A 25,667-nucleotide genomic window follows, 5' to 3' on the forward strand; every position below is an offset into this window, starting at 1 on the left:
CAGTGCGCCCTATAGTGCGGAAAATACGGTATAAACAAACAGTATGAAGAGTCAGACAGGAGAAACCTGTGCTCTGCAGCAGCATCTTCAGTTCTAACTAACTCAAGGTTTATGTAGCAGTGAATCAGTGATGGTCTCAAATCAGCCCATTACCATGGAAAGCCAGTGTGCTGGTACAGAGTACTGGTTACGGTCCTGTCTGGGGACTGGGTGACAGGGGTCTGAATCTCAGGTGGAGCATCTCTTTTCAACATTGAAATGAGAGTCCAGGTTTTGCTGCAATACCTTCAGCGGGCTCATCCTGCAGGGGAGGTAGGAGAGAGTTTCCGCTTCCTGCAGTGGGTCCGGCTCCGCCCTCAGCGTCCATGTCACCTGGGCTTGGAGGTGGTTTTGATGGAGTGGTCACACTGAATATTGGAACTTGAGGGTTTCCACAGATCTTAAAAAGTCTTAAATCCAATAGTCTGAGTTTAAGACCTTAAAATGTCTTGTATATGATTTTTACAGATCTTAAAAATGAATGAAGTTAACGTTACTTATAAATAAAAACAAAAAAATAAATTTGCATGAACTTCAGTCTCAGTTTTAAATTAGTTTTTGTTTTGATCACACTGTGACACTGTTTATGTGTTTGGGCTAATGTCTCCTCATCAAAAACAGAGAATTGTAGAATAAGTGAATTTGTCTCTGTTGAAGATAATGAATGTGAAGCTGCTCACATTAGGAACTGTGGGTATAAAGTCATCAGTCAGTAACACATCAAGCTGCTTCTATAAACAAACAGGTTTAACAGACACTTTATATTAATACATCATCAATACTAATTAATTCTAATTAAGGCTGGTGGTACAGGTGGTTACCTGTACCTGTGCTCTGCTGAATGTTTGTGGTGGAGACAGACCTACTGATCCAGAGCCAGCAGTGCTGTTCTGCAGCCAAGGAGGCCCTCTGCTGGACAGGTGGGGGAACTACAGTAAAAACACAACCTCAAGTGGACAAGAGTCAAGGCTCCTTTCTAAAAATCCTCATGAATAGAAGTGGTTATTGTTATAGTAACCATGGTGACAAAAGTTCTCTGACCTGAAGGAAGAAAAAAGCACAACCCTCTCCTAAACGAGACCACGTTGTGTCTGTTCCTAAACCAGCAGACTGACCGTTCCTCAAACTGAACCACATGATCAGGAAGAAACTCCACTGACTTCAATAAATGAATGTGATGTCTGTTACACCAACCAGTAACCATGACAACAAAGGTTCAGTGCGCCTGCTCCTGTGGGTTGTATCAGAGTGTCAGGACAAACCACATGTATGGTCGTTGAGGTTCAGACCCACAGAACTCCAGATACATCAAGCCTCTTGGCTGTGATCATTCACAGTGTCAACATCACAATTCAGTGAAGAGCTACTACAGGATGAAACACAGGTCCCTGGTTCCCCGTCACACATGCTGCTACAGAACGTCAGCCATTTTTATGACACCTGCTACACAGGGGGGCACTGGTGTCCACTAGAACTCTTCACAGGAGACAGTAGCTTGACATGTTTCCATACGTGTATATGTCTGTCTGTGTTTCTGTATCAAATAGACTGGTACAGTTACCCAGTAGCTACATGCAAGAATTAGTGCAAACATTAGTGTTATCACAGTTAGATTATTGCTCAGTGATCTGGTCCAACACAACAGATAGTATGTTGAACAGATTACAGGTAGCACAGAGTAAAGCAGCATGAATGGCTCTCCACTGCTCATATCGAACAAGAGTCAGCATGATGAGTCATCGTCTGGCTTGGTGAAGTGTAAAAAGTAGGTTGCACTACTCTCTAGTCACTTTATCAGGAATATCATCATAACTAAAACCCCATAAATATTTAAAGTAACTTATCATTCATCGCAGATTGACATCATTATTTTACTAGGCAGGTATCAGAGGGTCATTTTCTGTTGCCAACATGTAGAACTAGTTTAATACAGAGAACGGTTAAACATCGAGTAATGGTGGCATGAATTCATTCCCATGTTTCTTGACATCAGAAAATAGTACAATATGTTTTAAAACAAGTTCAGATTGTATTTGTTTACACAAGGTGTAAGTTTTCTGAAATGGAAATGGATACAGGAGCTATTTCATCCCACTTATTTATTTTTATTTATCTTTTTTTGTGACTTAGATGATTGAATTGTGAAAAGTTTCTTTTCTCAGTCATTAAGAAATGAAATCATTAAATAGTTATTGTATTTAACAGATTGATGTGTATTGTGAGTCTCACTCTGAGTATGAATGACATGAGTGTGTTTTGATCTGGATGTGTATTTATCCATCTGTTGTCATTGAAGAATTGTTTAAGATGACCCCAGGAAGAATAAACACTGTCAGTCTGAACTGCTCTGTCATCACTGATCTGTGAGTGTTGTTGACACTCTCAGTCTCTGTGACACAGCAGGACACAAAGCTGTCTGCAGGCTGCTGAAGCAACACCAACAACCACCAGCAGGTGGAGTGGTCACCTGAACATTGTGCAGCAGTGGGAGATGAAGGAGTCTGTGATGAGGCCTCTGCAGACTCCAGGTCCCTACAAAGACCAGAGTCCAAGCTACCCTCATGGACTGTTGAGGTGAAGCTGGGTTACAGTGCGATGTTCTTACACACAGAGGTGTGTGAAAAAACTCCTCCAGCCCTGTTCCAACACATTATCACTGTCTGTATTATATCATTAGTACTTGAGTCAAATGTTTCCATTGATTCCTCAGGTTTTGATTATTGATTATTGGTTGTGAGATGTGATTTATCTTTGTTTACGGGCTTGTTATCTGTTATCTGTTGATGTTTTCAGCTGCTCAGTGTCAGTGGAGACAGGTTTACATCATGAGGTCCTCTCAGTGGTGCGGGACTGTTAACAGTTGTGGTGTTACCCATACTTACCTGAGCAGGTGGTCTGTTCCAGTCAGGTGAAGAGAATGTAAATTCCGTGGTTGATGTCGAGGAGAGCAGTTTGCTGTGAGGCCACAGTGTTTGTGGTTTTTATGGCTTCAGTTATTTAGTGTTGAATTTCCCAGAGTTCATTTAAACTGCTTTGTGCAGCAGATGAATTTAGACTCAGTCTATCTGAACTCTGACTCCTCTGACAAAGTCTGTCTTTGTGATTCTGTTCGCTGGTCTATAATGACCCCTTCACACTCATTCTACAACAAACAGACCTGTACAGCAGTGTCCAGTGAGCCCACAGCCCCCTAGTGGCCATGCTGGGTAACATGCTCTTAGCGACAATAGAAGGACACAGTGGCCTCTCCACACGTCTAATGCCTGGTGAATGTTCATCAGCTGGTGTATCTTTGTCATTTAAAGCTGCTCTGTGATTGGTTGGTCAGACTTGTGTTCTCTGTTACAACTGCCTGTATATTTCAGTGTGATGGAGGCGGGCGTGCAGGACGTGTTCAGATCAGTTATGTTGGATGTGGTTCTGTTGTAGCTGCTCGAGTTCATATAGATAGTTCAGGCTGGTGGTTCCCAGCCTGATGTCTGATGGGCTGTGACATCATTATTAAGAGAAGAAAGTAGAAGTCATTTTACCTGCTATGTGCTTTTTAGTGAAATATTGGATATTATATTTTATGTTATTGAAATGAAATCATCTTAAACAAGACAGAGGGCCCCAAGTACACAGGTTTTTTAATATTTATGGGGAAACAAGCCAATCAGACTGGGAACCAACAGGTTCTACTTTAACAATGTTGAATTTTTATCATCTTATATGTTTGTAATTATAAAACAGTCATGAGTAACAATATTTGGCTCTTAAATGTAGAGTGGTAGAAGTAAAATGAAACTGTAAATACTAGTAAAGTACAAGTAGCTCAAATTCCATTGACAGCTGACTCACTCTGCTCTGCTCCTCCCTGCTTTGTCCTATGTACAGTCGTTCCTACCACAGCTGTGACTGGTTGATGAAGAGGAGCATCTTGCTCAAAAGTTTGAGCCTAGGCCTCAAGTCTTTCACTCGCAGGTTGAGTAAACAGATGTTCTGGATCTGAATGAGACAGCTGTGCAGCACCTGCTGATTTTTCATACTGCTTGCAGAGAGATGCAAGATTTCATCAAGGAGATGAAAGCGTTGGGCGGTAATACAGTATCCTGAAGATGGTATTCACAATTTGAAAGTTCAAGAGCAGGGCAAGGAGGGACTGAGTGAATCAACTCACAGCTCCACAGTGAAGAAACAGCACAAACATGTCAGACATCTTTGATATTGTTTTGAGAAATGTGATTATGAAATATGAAACTGTGGTGGACAGATTAGTATGTTGGCCCTGAGAGCTCAACATCTTAAGTAAACACATGCAAACAGACAAAACACAAATTCAAAAAACATCTTCATCAGTTCAACAACACAAGAGCTGCAAATACTCACAACACAACAGAAGTGTTTCCAGGAGACACATAAAGTGATGAGGGGGTAGAGCGCGTACCATGGAGGTGTAAGTCTGAACTGCAGTGGCACAGGTTTGAGTCTGACAGTCAGATTAGACTTTGGGCCACCATATAGGTAATTCATGGTAAACACTGAATGAACATAGAAACATGTTAAAAAGTTAAAGCGGAAATGAAACATGCATGTTTTTGGCACTGGTAGTGAGGAAATATATTAGAAAAACCACCTTGCCTAAAATCTGATATTAAAAATTGTGAAAACCACAAATATGACTAATTTATTTTCGTAATTTCTAATTGCTAGCTAACTAGCGAGCAGCCATTTTGGTGTGACGTCATTGCCTACGTAACGATGTTGGTTGGGTGCGTTGGCCAGTGAAGACAGTGAAGCATTTCTGAACCGAGTTAAACTGGAAATGGAGGGATTAATAACGTTATCTATCTCTCTGTCTAACCCTAACCCATCCATAGGTACATAGTTACTAGAACTAGTTTTTATAGTCATCTGTCATGAAGTGGCGTTATCGCAGTCCAGGACCAAAAGAGGGCTCCAGTACAATTTGCATAGTATCTAAAATACATTAATTTCAGTAAAAGGCGAAACATTTCCTTATGCATAAATATATTATTCTGCCTACTGTCGCTACTATTGGTTCATATTGCTGATTTATTATTGTTATGGTTGGTCATGAATAAAACCAGTGCAGTAGCGAGCAGGCAGAGCGGACATCGGTCAATCAAAAATGCTTATTTTGTTGTGAGCCAATTCCGTTGTGGTTTAAAAAAAATACAAACAAAAAAAAACAAGTCAGGTCTCCAGCGGTTTCCTGGGTGGATGGTCAGACACTTTAGGTTGAAAATAGTAAGAATTGCTCCAAAAGTTAATTATTGTGCGTTTATGTTGGTTCGTGGTGGGTACGATATTTTTTTTTAATTTGCCACTACACATGTGTGGCGGCTTTTCGGCAGTCGGGCCATGTGAAGGAAAAGCTAGCAAAAAAACTTTATTGCACGCATTGCAAGAAGAAACAAGATAATGGTGAGGAAGATAACGGAACTTTGGATAACGTCTGTGGATTATAACGTTTGGAGTATAATGTCTGGAGTGTCTGAAGTTACCGACTATTGGAAACGGAGTTACGTAAGAAATATTTCTTAGGAAGTTTGTATCAGCTGTGACCTCTTGCTGAGGCATGTACCATGTATGGTGTGGAATGACGTGAGTTTTAGGTGAATACTTTCAGGCCCGAGTATTTTTAATGGTTGTGGTTTTAATTTCTGACAGTCATTTGGGCTGCTATATTGTACAGCCCAACTCTCATCAGTTGATGCTGCAGAGATGCTATGGAAATCTTTAGGCTAGGTGACGTGCGTCGGACTGTGTGTCAGGGTGAGGGGACATCAGGTGTTCATGAGTGCTGCTGTTTGGAGTGAAAGAAGTGTTCAGTGAGAGCTAGAGAGACTCTCACAGAGACTTTGTGGAACTTTATTGCAGTCAATGATGATGTTCATCTCAAACAGATACCAGTACCTGCCGACTTATGTGGGTTGCTACCTGTCTCTTCCCTGCCTGGCTAGCGCGGTTTAGCGCCCTTTCCCTACGGAGGACTGATGCCTCTGCACTGCTGTTGTCAGAGTATGTAGGCCGGTCAGTAGAGTACATATTATAGGCGGTGAAATTGAAAACAGACGGAGCAACTTCAGGCTTTAGTCTGTTGGTCCGGCGAACAACTAGTTTGCCCGACTCAAAGATCTTGTCCTCTAGGTAATCTTCATCCAAAAAATGTTCACTGCAAACCCTGGAGTCAGTGCCCATCGGTGGGCTCTCTCTCTTCAGTGCCGCCAACCAGCGCAGCAGGACTGCTCTTCGTTTCAGCGGCAGTTTATGAAAATGGACAGTTTTGTCCTTGGCTTTAACTCTGTAAAACTCTTTTTTACATCCAGGAGCGATACAATAGTGGCCTCCCTTTTGTCTTCTCCTGTCCTGTGGCTCCTCAGTCTCCATCCTTTCACTATCTTCAACTATTTCACTGCCTCAACCGCCAAGCCAACCAACCCCGTGACGTCACAGGTTATAGTACTGCAAGATGGCGCCACTCTTGCTACGAAAGATATAACGGATCTTATATTTTCTCTTATATGTTTACATTTGTCATATTTGTTATATAATTGTTGATTAGAGTGGAAATCCATTTAGTAAATCACGTTAACTTGATTGACTGCTTCATTTCCACTTTAATGGAACATAAGATGGAAAATCACAGATGAAGTGCACTGTAGCCGCCTAGTGGCAGGAAACAGTATAGCAGCAACTGTCTGTCTCGGTTATTAACAGTGTGTATCTTAAGCTTCATGGTTGCTGTGAAGGACCACTGTGTCCTGGGTCCACTGAGTTACTGTGGAGTACAGCTAACTGTCAGCATTGCTGTGGAGCATATCAGTGCTAGTGTGGGCTAATGGTTGTGGTTAGATTGTTTTTGTGTGTGTACACAGGGTAACTTTATACAGTTGAGCTTCTTGTTGTGTTTAATGGATGATATCAATGGGCGGCAGAACTCTTTGTTGACTGAGAAGGGGGGAGGAGGGCTGGAAGTGTGGCTGATGAAGCATTTGTTAAGGTCTGATGTTGGTGGTCTAGTGCGACATCTAATGGCAGTGACGATTGCTTACAGAACCTTTAAAGTAACATCATTAAGTGTAACTGCATGGATCAAATCCAAATTAAGTCCTTTTTCATGGCAGCCATCTTGACTCAGAATAATCACACAAATTACTGTCTCTCAGCATGTCAGTATACATTCAGAGAAATAGCAGAGCCTTTCATCACATTCCATTGAGACACAACTGATATCATCATGTGATAGTGCATGTTTACACTCAGTATGAGTCAGAATGAGAACACTGTACAACTTTGTCACATCTGCTGAACTGTTAGTACTGGTTAATGTGGAACACAGTGCAGGTGAAGTGTGTGAAGGTGTGAATGTGTGTGTTGGTGGTGACTGCCTGCAGCCTCAGTGCTGTGTTCTCACTGTGTAATCCCCTGGTGGACCATGCTGGGAGCTCTCCACATCCACTAATCCTGTTAGACCTTCACACCAGGAATTCCATTCAGTCTTGACTCAGACTAGCCTGAGGTTTGGAATGAGGCAGAACAACCAGGCTGCAGAGTGCAGGTGGGGGAAGCAGGGAATGCTGGGACTTTCTGCACTGGTGTACATGAAGTCTGAGAGGATGTTAGCAGGACATTCCTGTCCAGCTGTCTCTAGATGTTCAGCTTCCATTTAATGTCAGGTTTAGACTGACAGGACAGACATTATGAGAAGCACGTGTTGCTATTATGACAGGACAGGACAGGTGTGAGATGTGACAGCCATCAGTCATCATTCACTTTATCATTTAATCTACTCTGATTTTATTGTCTTGTGTGTAACTGAGATTCTTCTTATCAACATGCACAGATTCAAACCATCAGTGAATATATCTACTAACACTATCTATCAATATCTATAATCTATTGACAACAATAATAATATGACTGTTAAAACACATTAATGAGTTTCACTGTGTAACATGTTCCTTCATTACTATGAACACATACACTGTAGTCTACTTTGACTCGGTCACACACACACACACACACACACACACACACACACACACACACACAGACACACACACACCGTCCTGCTGCCACAAAACCAAACATTAACCAAACTTTAACCAAACTTCAACCAAACTTTGACCACACCTTAACCAAACTCTGGTAAATATCCCTATTTTCTTTCATTTTCATCTTCCTTTCTTCACCTACCGACTTCCTTTCCTTTCCTTGTCACCGATTGGCTCTTGTTTTCTCACTCCATGCCTAATTTATCTGATAGAGTTCACCTGGGCACTAAAAGATTATTTAAGAGCTTCACTCCACTCATTCACGCTTTTTCGCCTTCACATGAGGTGGCAGTTTCTGAACCTGCAGCCCATGTGTGTCTTGAAAATAAACCTTTGTTGGACTGGATATGGAGGTGCCCATAGTGATAATGAGTCATTTCTGAACCTCCTACTTGACATGGTCTTTTGAGCAGGATTCTACTATTGTCACGGATTCACAGCCATTAGATGAAACTCTTTGTTGATCTGGTCATGACACTTAACCCCCTACTCATCTAGAAAATTATGAAGTTCAATATCCTAGAGTTGAAGGTGCCTCATGTCAAACAGCAAGCTGTTCAGTTTCAAAGTGTTAAATCACCACAACACCAATCATCCTCCTGTCCACCAGTTGTCAGCCACTTGTCAATCCTTGATGCTGCAGTTCCTTCACCCGGTCTTCCTAAATCAATCCTTTCTTCAGAAGACCTGCTACCTTAAAGTTTTGCTGCAGCACCACCAGAGGGCCACCCACAAAGCTAATGTGGTCAGCCTTTTAATCCTCCAGCTGAAAACCCTACTCAGTCTCTTGTTTCCTCCTCCTCAGAGCAGGAGCAGTGTTCTCCTCTAAGACCCCAGTCCCTGAGACAGAGCATTTTAAATATCACATTCTCCTTGATCATCTGAAAGTTGACCAAGCCAAGCGACTAGCTCTTACCTTCTCCTATGCTTCTGACTCATACAACCAAGCCATCGTAGCTCTTGATGAATGTTATTAGCAACCTAGACAACTTGCATTGAAGGAGCTCAGGAAAATCATGGATCTTCCCTCTATCAGAGTAGGTGAGAGTCATGCGCTTGACACCTTTGCCCTTTGTGTAGAAACACTTGTTGGTCTTCTTAGCTCCATGGAAGATTAAGGACAAGCAGAACTTCTTTGTTGCTCTCATGTTGATATTCTCTTGAGAAGTTGCCCAGAACTCACCAGGCACTTTAAATGGCATGTTTATAGGGATCAAGGTGTCATGAAATATGATTTGTTCATGTTCTCAGCATGATTGCAAACTGAAGCTTGGTGTTAACCCAGAAAGGAGATTTCCATCCCATCTTCCAATCAGTATAGACATCCCAGAAAGTCCATACCTGCTCTGACAACAATTCTACATGGAGCAAACAAACTAAGTGAACCCAATCCATCTTCAGAATTCTTCCCAAAATCCAGAGCAACCTGTGCATATTGCAGTTCACCTCAACATCATATCAACAAATGTCCTGAGTTCACTGATGTGACAAAGGATGAAAAAGTACACTGGATAAAGGAGAACAAATGTTGTTGGCACTGTGCTCAGACACATCAAGCTTGGCCTAAGTGTGATCTGAAGAAATCTTGTGACACCTGCAAAAGAAGACATCTGCAAATACTGTGTGAAGTAAACCAAAAATCCAACAACCTTGCTAATCCTGCTGTGAGGACATTATATCTTGATGGACCAAGTGACTGCAATGGTGTACTTCTGAAAGTTGTAAAAGTACTTCTCCATAATGGGAAGCAAACCTATGAAACATATCCTTCATATCCCGTCCTTGATGATGCTTCACGATGAGATTCTTCTGCAGTCAGTTGCTCAGTATCTTCACCTGAATGATAAAGCTGAGAAATTATCACTCGGAACTGTCGCCAAGATGTCGAAACTCTTCGTGGTTCATTGGTCAGTTGAAAAAACATTCAAGATCAAACATGCCTTTATTGGAGCCAGTTAGACCACTCTTATCCTGTAATGTCCCTTCAAAGAAAATACAAGCATCTACAGGGTACATTCCCTTACAATCCATCAAAAAAGCATCACCACTGCTGCTTATAGGCTCAGATCACATTACCGTAAATTTCGGACTATAAGCCGCTACTTTTTTCACACGCTTTTAACCCTGCGGCCTATACAACGATGCGGCTAAATTATAGATTTTTACTGGCCAAAGGCCTCCAGGGGGCGCTCTAACGGGAAGCGCAAAAGTGAGACAGACATATGTGGAAAGATTATCCGCCGAAGACGACACGGTAGTTTTGATTTTGATTTTGAACTGGAAATGGAAAACACACGGAGAAATGCATATGATGCGGCTTTTAAGTTAAATTCAATCGATTTGGCCGTCAAAGAGGGAAATAGAGCTACTGCACGTAAGCTTGATATCAATGAATCGATGGTGAGACGTTGGAGGCGGCAGTGGGAAGGACTGAGTCAATGTAAAAAGACGGCAGAAGCCGGCCGTGTTGGTGCCGTACAGGCAGTTTGAAAAAAAGCACGTCTTGAATTAAATCTTTAAAAAAAATCTTCCGTGTAATGTATTTCTGTGTACGTAAATATCTCATGTTACAACATGAAAACCTGCGGCTTATAGTCAAGTGCGGCCTATATATGTACAAAATTTATTTTCTTGTAAAATTTAGCTGGTGCGGCTTATATTCAGGTGCGCTCAATAGTCCGAGATTTACGGTAATCTTATCACTGTTATTGCACCTGTCAGACTGGGCCCTCCTGAATCAGCGGCAGCTGTGAAAACGCTTCAAGGAGGCCAAGGCCTTATCAGAGACTTTCAATCTCAGACTTCCTCTGCGCCTGTCCAGTGTTTGTTTACATCCTTCAGTTCCCCTACAGATGAATTGTGCCACCATGTTGAAAAACTTTGGAAACTCTGTGCTCTACCTGTACGCAGTGTGAAAGCAGTCATCAGATCAAAACAAGACCGAGAAGCCATGGAGCTTCCTGATCAGGCCACAGAAAGAGTTCATGTCAATGATGTTAATCACTATGTGACTCCCCTGCTTAGAGTAACGTAGTATCCTTCTCACTTGAACATTCCTCAGTCTGCAGTGATGTCACGACTCCAAAACATTGAATCTCAATGATTCATGACATCTGAAGAGGATCACAGCACCAAATAATCTTAGTAGATTCCCCATCATATCGTAATGCATAACAACAATGATCGCACAGTATTCGACTGCTCATTCACTTTCCAAGGACAATGCCTTAATAAGTACCTATTACCAGGACCAGTCCTTGGGCCATCACTCCTTGGCATGCTGCTGCTTTGCTTCAGGCAACATGCTGTTGCAATAATTGGTGATTTTAAAGGCATGTTCCACCAAGTCTGTCTCCTACCTCATAATAGACCTCTTTTACAATTCCTATGGTGTGATATTAACAAAGAAGAGAGGAGACATTCCAATGGCAGGTCCTTCCCTTTGGTACCACTTGTAGTCCCTGCTGTGCAATTTATGCTCTGCAAAAACATGTGAACGACAACCAACCTGATGTGCAGTATTCAGTAACCCAGTGTTTCTATGTTGACAATTGCTTACAAAGCCTTCCCTCATCAGTGACAGCTCTAACACTACTTGACAAACTGAGAGCTACTCTCTCAGCAGGGAGCTTTGAACGACCACTGATCCCTCTGTGATCAGCCAGCTACCATCTGAAGCAAAGCCTGAAAGCATTGAACTCTGGTTCTCTGGAGACCAGGCTGATCCCCAAGAGCACACACTGGGACTGTTATGGAACTGAAAATCTGACCTTCTCAGGTACAAAACCAGAATTTTGGAAGCACATGCCATAACAAAGCAACACATCTACAGAGTTCTTGCTTATCTCTGACCCATTAGGCTACCTCCTACCTTTCACAACTCATGCGAAAATTCTGGTTCAACAGCTATTGAGAAAGGAACAAGAATGGGATGATCCCCTTCTTTCACCTAACAGCTTGGAAATCCCAGGAAGAAGAACTCCATTAGCTTCCTCAAGTCACTATCCCTTGCTGTTATACTTCCAAGGAGAAGTACACCACAGTTCGAGACATCCATATCTATTGTGATGCTTCTGAATATGCCTATGGTACTGTTGCATACTTGAGATCAAAAGATAACAAAGGGCAAGTAGAGCTGAGTTTCATTCTAGCTCGTTCATGAGTCTCCTTAAAACGACAGCTATCAGTACCAAGATTGGAGTTATGTGCAGCACTATCCGGTTCACGCCTGTGTGACCTAATCAGGAATGAACTCACCCTGCCAATCAGAGACACTACACTTTGGGTGGATTCTACAACTGTACTCCACTGGCTTCAAGCAGACTCTTGTTGCTTTAAAGTATTTGCAGCAAGAGGATCAGAAATCCAAAATCTCATAGTCAAGATTGGAGATATATGGACTCAGCTAATAACCCTGCTGATGATGTTACAAGAGGCAAATTCTTGCCAGATATCCTCAATCCAACTAGATGGACCACTGGCCCACCATTCTTGTATGGATCTCCTGATAACTGGCCTAAACTTCAATCAGCTGAACCTCATGATGATCAACCAGATTTGAGAAAGTCTTACTTCTGTGGTACCATCAATACCATTGCTAATGTCTCAAACACAAATAGTTACAAGAGACCTTCTGGATGTCACCGCCCGTTCTCTCTCCAATCTAACCAGTGGCAATCCTTGTGCAACTGACTACCTGAAAGCAGAACAGGAAATCCTCTGACAAGCACAGATAGCCTTAGTGAGGACCTAGCCTGACTCACATTACATAAACCACTTCCTCCACACAGTTGTTTACTCTTCTTATCCCCAGAGTTGTGTAGTACCTCTTGACTTATTCACGTTGGAGGTCGATTGCAGCAAAGCCATCAGCTGGAATCTGGGTCAATCCATCCAAATGTACTTGGTCCTGCTCATAATGTGACAAAATTGGTCATTCAGGATTATGTTGGAAAATTGCATCAAACTGGCTCAGAAAGACTCTTTGCTGAAATACGTTGGAAATTCTGGATTTTAAAAGGACGAAAGGTGGTACGCCAACATCAGCGTAAGTGTCAAAATTGGAGAGTGAAACCAATCAACCCAAAGATGGCTGAGTTGCCTGCTGCTGGTCTCAGGTTACTCAAACCTCCCTTTTACTCCACAGGAATGGACTGTTTTGGACTGCATGATGTCATGATTGGCCCCGATCCAAGAAAAGGTGGAGGATCATATTTAAATGTCTCACAACACAATGTGTGCATCTTGACCTCCTCAATAACATGGATACTGATTGTTTCCTCATGGCCCTTCGGCAATTCAAATCTCGGAGAGTACATAAGTACATAATGAGACTATTTTGATTTGGTGTGTTAAATTTAATCTTTATTCATGTACATGTGTGTCTTCCTTTTTCATGTTGAAATAATTATAATAAACCATTGTTGGATTGGATATATGTTTAATGGCCTTTTTTCTTTCATCCTGCATCATGACGATAGTGATATTCTTTCTCTTACATTTTTTTCCAAAGTGATATAGTCTCTGAAGCTTTGAATGATGACTTGTTGTGTCAGGAACATCAAAAATAAATTAACTCTCAACACGAATTAACAATAATGTTTTAGTGTTTAATACTTTAAAATCTTACCTTTCAGTACATTATCTTTATTGTTGGTTGTTTTTGCTGTTTCTTCAAATCCATGGTTTCAAGTCCTAAGGAGGTCCTGAGGAAGTATTCTTATACATCCATGAAGCCTGCTAGCATAGCATCCACCAACTCGCAGCACCAGGTCCAGCTCATTCCCATTGCCCAGAGCCATGATGGGAGTAACACTAATGCACATATTCAATGGCCAACATAAATCCTGTGTATGCACCAGGCAAGCAATTCACTTTTTAAAGTACAGTTTCACCTCATGACATTAACTTATCAGAACAGAGGCTTAGATCCTCTGATGTTATGATTGGCTGAAGCTTGAGAGACGAGATGTAAAACTACATTGAGATGGTTTTTTGTTCTTAAAACCAGATATATCTCCTTATGGATGAAAAGATGGGACATATGTAAAATAAGGGACCTTTAAAGGACACCTTGCACCCACACACAGTACAGTGTGTATGATGGTCCCTCACTGTCAGAGGCCTGTTAAATCTCACCTGGCCCCTGACCCTCTTAATCCCTTTCCCCTGACATTCCAGTGGGATAACAGGAGAGGGGGCACAGCTGACTCCAGAAACAGGATAACACCCCCACCTCCCCTTTCTGCATGTAATCAGCCTTTAACACTGAGCATTTCATAGTCGCTCCACTTCTCCAGCTGCAGCGGATTAATTGTATCACTGTTTCAGAGATCACACTACACTGGGATTCTTTGCTCTGTTTCCAGAGAGAGAGACTAAACTCCTGTGTTTCCTTCACAACTCTGCACATGTGCAGCATAATTCACATGTCTGCATCAGGAGAAGGGGAACAGTGTGTGCTACTACTAACCCTAAAACAGAGTGGTGCTCTTTCACTGCAGTCATACACCTCATGGCCTATAATGATCACTTCCACTGTTCAACCTGCTTTCATTGTTGTTGTTTTCTTTGTCTGTTTTGGAGTGGTGTTAGTGTCACCTGTTGAATCTCAGTGCAGTGTTGTTCCAGTGATGATGCCTGATGTTACCCGATGATACACAATGTTACCTGATGTTACCTGATAATACCCGATAATATCTGATGATACCTGATGTTACCTAATGTTCCTGATGATACATGATGACACCTGATGTTAGCTGATGACACCAAAACAAAACAAACAAGAATCAAGTCTGAAGTGAAATGAAAAATAAATCAAATATGATCTCATTCTCAGCAAAGTAAACTAAATGAAATGTCAAAATTAGAAGATAAACCTTTTAAACCTTTTCTGGACCGTTCAACCAAATTAATAACGATTGATTTCAATAAGTATAAATCCCAGACAATGGTTATTTGTCAGGAGTGCAGCTGTAACCTTCCCCTTAAAGCTCCCTTTGAAAGTGCTTCCAGAGAACATGAAGGCACAAGTAGCTCATGGATCAGCGAGCTGGTCACTGTTACATGAACACCATGACAGGTCCTAAGGTCATGGCGGGAAGCTAATCCCTTCTCAGAAAAAGGATTAGAGATTACACTTGAGGTTAGAAAGCCTGAGAAAGCTGCAGGCCGTCCTGAAAGAGGAGAAGGCAAAAGAGGAGGGGAGAAGCTTTTCTCTCTGTTTTTGAGGTGATTTCCAAACCAATACATTAGCTCAGCAGTGAGGTGGCTGGTCACCCCAACACACTGTGAAACCAAATCCCTCTGCTCAGAAAAAGTCCACTTCATTTTGTCCACCACAGAACAGAGAAAGGAGTCACAGATATTAACCTGTGACCCAGGGTCAACCAGTCAGTCCAAACTGGAACAATTAACTGAGTTCTACTGTGTTGTATTGTACTTAGTCATATTGTACTTAATACTGTACAATGATAATGTAATACTTTTTAATAATGACAATCTGGGTGGTAGTTATAATATTCATGTAGTGAGGGTGGGGGAGAGGCCGTTCCAGAACTCCAGAGGAGCAGACGAGGGGGCCCCAGTCCAACCACCCAGTGCCACAGTCGGGGGCCCACGCAGCAGACAGCTGTGGTGGCCTGGCACCCCCTGTGCCGTGCTCGATTGCACTGCATCGTATTTTACTTTGTCGTATTGCACTGTCTATTGTACTTTCTTGCATTGTACTGTGTTCTACTGTACTTTGTCGTATTGTATTTTGTCGTATTGTCCTTTGTCGTATTATACTTTGACCTATTGTACTGTGATGTATTGTACTTTGTTATATTGTACTGTTGTATTGTACTTTGTCATTTTGTACTGTTGTATTGTACTGTTTTGTATTGTCATTTGTACTGTTGTACTGTGTTGTACTGTACTTTGTTATATTATACTTTGTCGTATTGTATTGTGATGTATTGTACTTATTGTCTTATTGTACTTTGTCGTATTGTGCTTTGTAGTAGTGTACTGTGTTGTACTGTAATTTGTCGTATTGTACTATCGTATTGTACTTTGTCGTATTGTACTGTGTTGTCTTGTACTGTTTGTGTTGTACTTTTTCATATTGTACTGTGTTGTATTACATTGTGTCATATTGTGCTGTGTGATATTGTACTGTGCTGTATTGCAGTTTGTTGTATTGTATTGGGTCGTATTGTACTTGGTTGTATTGAACTGTGCCGTATTATACTTTGTTGTATTGTACTGTTTTGGATTGTACTTTGTTGTATTGTACTGTGATGTATTGTACTTTGTCATATTGTACTGTGCTCTATTATACTGTACTGTGCTGTCATGTACTGTGTTGTGTTGTTCTTTGTTCTATTGTACTGTGCTCTATAATACTGTGTTGTACTGTGTTGTATTGTTTTGTAGTATATTGTACTGTGTTGTACTTTACTTTGTCATATTGTATTTTATTGTACTGTACAGTGTCTTATTGTCCTGTGACAGTGTTCAGATGAACCACTCAGACATGTCCAGTCACCACACGTGCACCTTTATTGGCTCCATGCTCACAAACACTGTAACAACACCACATGAACTGCTGGTGACTCTTTCATGAAGTGAATGATTTCTGTTAATGTTCACATTGAGAAATCATCTGTAACATGAAAGGTTAAGATTTCCCACCTCTACAGACATGTATAAATGTATATTTACATACAAGTGGCGCATCAACAAATGTAACACAAGTTGGCACAAAACTGGCATGCAACAGTTTGAGTTTCACTTGTAATTGAGTTAAAACAAAAGCCTGAACAATGTTATCTGACACAAGATCAAAAACTTCTAACATACAAAAGACAAGAAGTAAGAGACTCTACGGCCTCCAGTACACTGTACATGCTAACACAGCATCTTGTCACTGAGAGATGGATGAGAGACATGTCAGAGGTGATTAAACATAGGAAGTGGGATCTACATACATCAGCTTCACTTCATGTTACTACTACTTCCTGTGTACATGTTGTTTCATTGCATTGTCGGAAAGACAGTGCAACCTCAAAACATATTGGTCAGACTTCAGTCACAATGGAAACATGTTTCTCTCTAACAGCCTTGGTACATGTAGTAAAGGAAGCTTCTTAGAAAACACAGTAAAACACTCAGTAAAACAACATCAGGCATCATCATCATCTGGACAAACCAGACCAGGTTGGAGTTAACCCCAGCCATAACCCAGGTAAAGCTCCTACTATATCTTCTGTCAGCATTTGCATAGTCTGGTGTTAAGGCAGACAATGTTAAACGACTGACTCTCAGAGCTGTTCTGTCACATCAGAGCTACAGTTTCATAGTGACAGACTGAAGTCACTGTCATCAACAAGTAATCTGTCCACACCAGACCCTTCAGCCTTGTGACAGTCTGAACCATGGTTACTACAGAGACACTGTAGTGCAGGTTTCTGTCAGCACCAACAAAGAGTCAGAGTTATATCAGGCTGCAGTCGAAAAGTCCAAATAATCTCCTCTCTAACCACTTCTCCTCGACATTGATGGAAAATGTCATTAGGTCATTAAGAAAAGAATCTGACTGCACTTCCACTATGATTTTTTTTCTCTAACTAACTTTATTTATAACACATGGATGATAAAGTTTCCAAACACAAAACAAACAGGCCTGAAATGTTGAAATAAGATAAATATAAAGAAATATACATGTAGAGAAAGTTGAGCCATTAAAATAATATTTCAATGAAAATATGGAACTGAACAAGAGATCAGAATAAATTATATTCAGATATAAGTACATAGTTTCCTGACATAAACACTTTTGACATTTTCATACACAGAAAATTCATTTTTAGCCATTGTTCCTTATGCATTCCACAATGGGAGGGGATGTAGTGAAACAACAACATGTATAGACTATAGTATTTTGTTATGATGATGTTATTATCAACTATAAATTCAGTCTGTTTGTTCTTCATGATGACTCCTGACTGATTTAAAGAGAATAAATCTATATTTATGGATTAGGGCTTCAGTCAATCAGACAAGGATTTCCATCAGTTCTGGATCAAGTCACAAACATAAAACAGCTGCTCTGATGTTTCTACATTTATGTGGGTCTGCTGTGGTGAAACTACAATGGTGTGTTGCTTTAAATGTTGCTGCATCAAAGAATTGTGGGACGGCATTTCTCCTTTCATTCCATAGAGGAAGGTCCAGTGTTTCCTATGCTAAAGGAGATAAGATAGGAAGCATTGAAGCTTCTTTCCTTTTCATTTAGGGAAGTGGACCAGCTGTGATCATGGCTGCTGCTCAGATACTTCAGCTCATTTCACTCAGTTTCAACCTTCATAAGAAAAAAAGACTTTTCGACTGCAGCCTCAGTCTCACTCACTCCCCCTTTAAAGGTTTCACAACAAGGTCAAAGCTGAGCTCTGGCTGCAGAGTGCTGGATCATGGCACACAGTGATGCTGTAGCTGATCACTTGTAAATGGCCTTAGGGGTCTATGTACACTGAAATATGACGTGTCTATGTGTTGTGTAACTCGTCACAGTTACAGTGAATAAAAGTGGACACAGAATGACACATAATGTTTTATAGCCACATCACAATGACAGAGTCTTCAAAGGATATTCTGGTTGTGTGGTGTGTGAGAGTATTTAATTTCCATTAAAACAGTGGATTGTCCCATGTTTGTGTTTTGTGTAATCTGTGTTCCGAAGTAGCACTGGAATTTCTACTCTTCTTTACAAACTCTTCCACCACATGATTCAACAAGAACCTAAAAACAAATGAATTCATGGTTGGTTCATCATGACATAGACATTTTGAACCATCAAACTCACACACTTACTTTTCTCACAACACTTGATATAAAAATAAATACTATATATATGTACATGCATCCAAAGACATACAATATTATTGAATATTTAAACAAGATGAAGCCTTTTTACTTAGGTGACCAGATGGCACATTTCCAGTTCAGCATTCAATATACGTATATCGTTAAAATATCCACTGTTTTTACCTATGAAATAAAAAAGGGGTACAGTCATGTATTTATTGTGAAGGTTGTCTAATTAAATGACGACTTCCTACCTTTGAAGCAGTCATGAAGTCCTATTGTCTATCTATTTCTCAGTTATTTATATTCCTTTAATTCGCAAGGGTCCACAGATTAAAAGCTTTAAAAGCATTTTTCATAAAAGGTTATGAATATTGTGGCGTGAAGTCCATTGCAGAAAGTCGGGCAACTTCTTCTTCTTCAATTCTTCCAACCTAAAAACATTTCGTTTAAGTTCTGGCAAGGGGCTTTGGGTATGCTTGCTTTTGTTAGTTTACTGCCTGGTTATGAACTCCTAACCAATGAGTGAGCCAGCTAACCTGTTCTCTGCCTGGAGACAACAACAACAAAAAAAGAAAATCTGATTGGATAAGTCTATTTTGATGGTCTTCGCTTCACTTCTGAATCTGCTTTAGCTAGCACCCAGCCCCCTCTGTTGAGTGTAACACTAGACGTCTGTTTTTAATTACAAACGTTAAAAACGTGGATATTTCCGGGGACAGCTCAATCCAGGGACAGGCCACCAAAAACGGGGACTGTCCCTGGAAAACAGGGACATCTCATAACCCTACTCTTTACTCTTCTGTCACCTGTCTTACAGCATCATTGATCTTTTTACATTTACACATCAGCAAACTCCAAATGAGTAAAACAGCTGCTACTGAGATGATGAGCATGCTGAACTGACAGAGGTAAAACAGCTGGAGGATAACTCTCAGTGAGCCTGCTGGTAGACTACTGTTAATATTGAACATGCCTGATCAGCCATATCAGTACTGTCATCTGCACACTTCCCTTTAAGGTGTTTAACGTTGTCGTAGAAACAGTAAAAAAAAAAATGCAGAACCTTGAGTCCAGCCCTTTGAAACCTTTGATGAGCTTATAACTATTGTTTTCTTCAAATTTTACTTTTGTGTAACAATAGTACATCAATGTTATTAACTGTTGCCCTGCTGGTAGGCTGACTGTACAGAAACATAATGTATGATGGGAAAATTAAACATCATTCTAAATGAGAACAAAAGCATTATTCTTTATGTGATAACTGATGCAGGGGCCACATTCTCTATACATGGACAACCTATTGAGTTTTTGATGAATTTATTTATTTTCTGTAAAATTTAGACTAAACTGCCTCATATAAGAGTCCAACTAGAAGTCATGTGGTCCACTGACAGGTTCACCTGGTCCCGTCAGTACACCTAGATGACCTTGACTTTGACTTCACTTTTTAAACAGCACTTGAGATGATGAAGGAAGTGATGATGATTGAAAAGGTCAGTGTGGGTGGATGTCCAGCAGTGCTGCTGAGAGGTGAGGTGATGGAGAAGATGGCGTCTGTTTCGTTCCATGGCACCGGTAAGTTACAGATATTTCCCTCACAGCAGGCTGTGCACACCTGGACAGGAAGACACACGTCTCAACACAGTGCTAACATGCTCAAGTAGCATGTAGGCATGGCTGCTTGTGTCTGAACCATTGATTGGAGCAGCTGACCTTTTATTAGGGACTCTATCAAAATCACTAGGATTACATTTATATTTACATTTACACTAGATTTACCTTTATACTTATACTTATATTTACATTTACATTTATATTTACGAGCGAGTCAGTGACGTCATATTATAATCTACATTATAACTTTGAGTTATTTCCTTTCTATTATGAAGCTGAATCAAGTGAAGGTTTGAAACAAGATGATGTGTGTGTGTATTCAATGTTTCTCTAAACTTAAACATCCTGATGTTTCTAGGTTATTCTGACCCTGCTAACTAATAAGTAATAAGTAAATGATTTGCTCCCCACCTTTTTTCCTTCATGGTCCATGTCAGTGCATCCTGTGGAGAGACATGCCTCTGGAGCCACACAGCGCTTCGTCACTGACACGCTGTCACCCTCCACGTCTACTGTGTGGCGAGTGTAACAGTATTTAGCTTCTGAAACACATGGAAAATTCAAGCACAAGATGAAGATAACAACAGCACTGGTAATTTCCTGCTTTATATACTGAGAGGGTGGGTGAACTGTGTCGTATCAGCCATATACAATCTAAAATGTCTCAGGGTTTTAATGAACTCTCTAAACCTTTCCAGTAAAACATGGAGACACTGAGAAACAGCCATATCCCTGAAAGACCAGCCTCAGGCCAGGTCCACTACTGTGTGTACTGGACCTGGTCTGAGGCTGACTTCACTGGGATGATTGGAGGCTGCTGTAAACGGGTTGTAACAGGTCTCTTTGTCTATGAGTATTCACAGTTTATTAAACCTGGAAGCTGAGGACCAGACTCACTAAGAAAATGGTGCTGTGTAAATATTTTTTTTGAGTTTGTGTTCAGAATCTGATTGACTGAGACAGCAGATCCTGGACTGAGTTTAGGACTCCTTCAGAACCAATTTAGTGGGTGCAAGTGAGATTTCATGTTATCAGAGCGGAGCAGGTGGAGATGTTGTTGTCAACACTAAAACAATTAAATGTGTTCAATGTTCAAAGAAAGCAGCCTGGAGTGATTTATCTTCAACACAAACCCCAACTCCCACCTTGTATGAAGGGCAAAACATGACACAAATATAAATAAATAAATAAATAATTAAATACATGAATAAATGCAAAATAAATACATCTTGGTAATGAAAACACTTTCTGTTTTTGACATGTATTTATTTATTTGTTCATAGATGTATTTATGTCTGTAGTCTGGAGAAAGGGTTGTTGCTGAACAACAGCCTCTGTGGCCACAACATGTGGGGAAATGCTAGAATGCATGTAACAGTAGAGAGGACAAAGTCAGTGAAGTTAGTTACAGCAGCATCTACAAGTTTGCTAACATTAGCCACAGTACGCTACAGGTTATATCAGTGATATACAGCGTGTGATTTCACTTCTGAGGAGAAGAGTGTGTCATTTAACAGATGTTGGTCTAATGTGGTCTCACCACGAGGACAGTACACGTCTGGAGCCCAACGGTTGCACTCAAAGTTGTCTTGTGCATCTTCACAGGTGAAGCACTTGAATCCACCAGGAAATGGAGTACCTGTGAAAAGACCAAATCAAACCATTAAAGATTTTTTCGATTGCATAAACACTAAAATCAAAAGTATTACACAGTTATCAAAACCTTACACTCACGGAGCAAAACATCGGCCCAGATTTGCACCACTATAAGCACAAAGTCAGCCTCACACTTTTTGCAAAACAATACACACAGTCATTTGAAAAACACTAAACACATTTGTATATATTAGACACAGAAGTATATCATGATGTCACTTCCTTGAAATTCCAAAATACTGACTGTGAAATTACCACACCTATGAGCCAATTGGTTAAACACAGCCATCAGGTGCGCAAACACATAATTGCTTATTTGTAGACACACCAATCAGGTTAAGCACTATAAAAATGCAGCACATGAGTTCACCTGTCTTCAACCAAAATGGAAGGAGTCAGAAGAAGAAGAGTGAGGGTGAGAGGGGGAATCCATGGCGGAGGAGAAGGAGGTAGAGGAAGAGGAAGAGGCGGAGGCTGTGCCAGAGGTAGAGGCCGAGGTGGAGGTAGAGGAAGAGGAAGACCTGAAGCAGGAGGAGAACATGCTCAAAGAAGAAGACCAGGGAGGAGAGCGTCCTTGTTGACCATCTGCTGGGATCAAAAGGCTGCATGTTTGTTTCCCCATTTGGCTCGAGACCAGACCTCTGATTGGCCCCTCCTCTGTACCCCACCTCCTCCCATGTGACAGCGGGAGGTCAACAGGTCAGACAACACTTCATCCATAACGCCTGCAAGACCACAGTCCTTCCATCAACTCCCAGCATATCTCACCACAGCTCCTTACTACAGACTAACAAATGTGACAAGTGTGTGTGTGTGAGCCAGGGCAATAACTCAGCTGGGTACATGTGTGTGATCGGACCACAATACACCACAATACAACACAATACAACACGATACACCAGAATAGAATGATACACATCTCCAGTAAGACTGAGGTAAATCTGGAATTCAGCCAGATATCAAACTGGTCCATCTTTATTAGTGCTACAGGTGCTCAGCTCCGAGGCTCCTCTACAGCTAGAATAGCTGAGAGGAGTGCCTCGTAACTCGTCCTGCAGCCTTGAGAAAACCCCGGTAATATATACATCAAAACGTGTGTCTTGATCCCGAAAGAGGTGCTATGACTTTTGGTGTTAAAATTCCAATTTTTCCCAAAGTTATTCCCAAAATACTGGGAATAAATAATGCATTAGGAATGCATTGGAATTTTCTTTAAAAACCCACAAAATTTCACCTTTTTTCTACAAAATTTCATCTTTTTTCTGAGTCACCCAGCTCTCTCATACCTGCACGTAGAAATGTGATTCAAACTATAAAACGGAGGAAAACTTCTGCTCTCTCAAAAATACAGCAACTGTTTTTACATAACATGTAAACTTTTCAAACTATGAGCACTCAAAGGAGGAGTGGAAATCACTTTTTCTTCAAAGTTAGAGTGACAGCGTCAGTTGGCTAGAGTGCGTGAAGCAGTAAAAAATAACCTTTATTTTTATTTTTAACTCGAGCTCACGGCCAAACCGTAAAAAGGAGACAAATAATTCTTTCTGAAAATGTAGACATAGTTGTTGGGATTCATAAAATGTAACTTTGACAGGCAGGGTCTGCACAAAATTTAAACGGGGGTGCCGAGTCCGGCAGCAATACCTGTCTCACTCTCATTGACACCTAATGTAATCGTCTTTTTTTTTTCAAAAGAATCTCACTCTGTCTTCGCACTGAGCTTACTCACTCATTTTAAGGAATATCTGAATAAAATAGAGACCGTAAGAAACTTCTGGCTTCAGTGTCTCTCACGGTGTTTTCGGTTTTTGAAAAGAAGTAACGGTTTTCTCATAATTTACAATTGTTTGAAGCCATGTGGAAGCCAAATTCTGGGCAGATTTTCACATTGCTATGGCAACGGCAGCTCCTGACCTGACCTCTGACAGCCAAGGGCTGCGTGAGGTCATCGCTACAGTGACACAGAGAAGATTTTTTACCCTAACCCTAACCCTATCCCGGCAGTAGCCTCCATGGCACTCAAAATTTCCCTGGAATTTTCTAGTTATGATTATTGTTTGTTTTTTACTTCCTTTAACTGCCACTGAACATCTCATGTTAACTTCACATACTGATGTGTTGTAGGAAAATGAAGAACTCTTCAGTGTCTAAAGTTATTTTCCACAGTGATGATGGATTATAAAGAAAAGTCCCTACAGTTTATACAGAACACAATCCAACTAATGAGTGGAACAGACACTTGTAGGCTTAACAGCATCGTAATCAATACAGGGCAACAATAACTGATCAATAAATGAAGAGAGACAATAACTAATGTTACAATAACCAGTTATGAGAGGAGCAGCTCTTCAGCCTTTAATCAGCTCTGACTGACTGACACTGATGTGTGTAACACTGCCGTGGGCTGAGACAGACAGACAGTGTGAGGACACTCACTGGAGGGGTGGAGGGATACAATATCTTGTTCAGTGAAGTCTCTGGTGTTGGTGCTCTTCAGAAGATCCACCATGATGGTCAGCAGCAGGACCCAGGCCACTGCAGACCAGGGCTCCATGGCTGCTTCCTGGTTTCACTCATGCAGCTCTCTGATTGGTCAAGATCAACCACACACCTGTAAAACACAGAGATCTGTAGGTTAATGGTCTTGAAATAAAACAACAACTGCGTTATTTATTTTCCAATAGTCTGTGGTGATTTCTAGTTTGGATATTGATCTGATATTGATCTGATATTGATCTGATATTGATCTGACATTGATCTGTGGTGTATCTAGTCATTGCTCTGGTGTTTTCACAAACATGGTAACCAGTACTGTCTCTGTTGTTGCTCATGATTAACACATTATTTAACTGTTCTTCCTCCCTGTTACTGCCCTTATCAATAACTAATGTTCATAAATATAGCAATATCCTTTTATTCCTGTGTTTAAATCCCACTTTGACCACAGCAAAGAACTAACAATTCAAGTTTTCAAATGTCTGAAAACATCAGTAGAGTAGTAGTGATGAGTGTTTCCATCATCTGAGCTCCACTTACATTCATCATTAAAGGCACAGTATGAACACAGGGTGACACAGGACCTGCTCTGTTATTGTTGTGGTTTATACTTCTCAGTTGTGTGAAGGCAACCTACAAGAACTGCTTGTTTCTGCAGTTGTCATTGATGGATCAAACTGAAAGACCTGCACCAGTCTGGAGTCTGGACTTGTATTCCTACACAGAAATGGAAGAATCAGGATTTAACGTTTCATGTAACTTGTGTTTCCAGTCACACAACCCCCTTTGTTCACATTTTGTTTCAACGTTGTTTTTAGGTATGTTTATATCACCCAGTGTTTAAAAACACTGGAAAGAACAGGCTGCAGAGCCTCCGTCACTCACAGTCACATCCAAATAAACTAAACTAAAATAAATACAACTAAAATACAATCCAACTTTAAGTCTAAT

The 25,667-nt window shown here is 40.9% G+C and overlaps 1 protein-coding gene across 1 annotated transcript; it reads right to left on the bottom strand.

Moving 5' to 3' along the window:
- Positions 1–20,027: 20,027 nt before the first annotated feature.
- LOC111228111 (ly6/PLAUR domain-containing protein 6-like) lies at positions 20,028–24,807 on the bottom strand. The gene is made up of 4 exons (XM_022753927.1): positions 24,657–24,807; positions 22,105–22,203; positions 20,976–21,106; positions 20,028–20,565 (listed from the first exon to the last, which is right to left on the bottom strand). Exons 1-4 carry the CDS (start codon positions 24,772–24,774, stop codon positions 20,398–20,400), a joined length of 516 nt encoding a protein of 171 aa, XP_022609648.1. The 5' UTR covers positions 24,775–24,807; the 3' UTR covers positions 20,028–20,397.
- Between the last annotated feature and the right edge of the window lie 860 nt (positions 24,808–25,667).

This window comes from Seriola dumerili, unplaced genomic scaffold (genome assembly GCF_002260705.1).
Source record: "Seriola dumerili isolate Sdu_G_001 unplaced genomic scaffold, Sdu_1.0 BDQW01000200.1, whole genome shotgun sequence".
Classification (NCBI taxonomy): Eukaryota; Metazoa; Chordata; class Actinopteri; order Carangiformes; family Carangidae; genus Seriola; species Seriola dumerili.

Coding starts and splice junctions, on each gene's coding strand:
- LOC111228111 (XM_022753927.1), bottom strand. CDS start 24,774: ATGGAGCCCTGGTCTGCAGTGGCCTGGGTCCTGCTGCTGACCATCATG. Junction 21,107..22,104: donor AGACGTGTACTGTCCTCGTG/GTGAGACCACAT, acceptor CATGTGTTTCAG/AAGCTAAATACTGTTACACT. Junction 20,566..20,975: donor TGGACCATGAAGGAAAAAAG/GTGGGGAGCAAA, acceptor CTTCCTGTCCAG/GTGTGCACAGCCTGCTGTGA.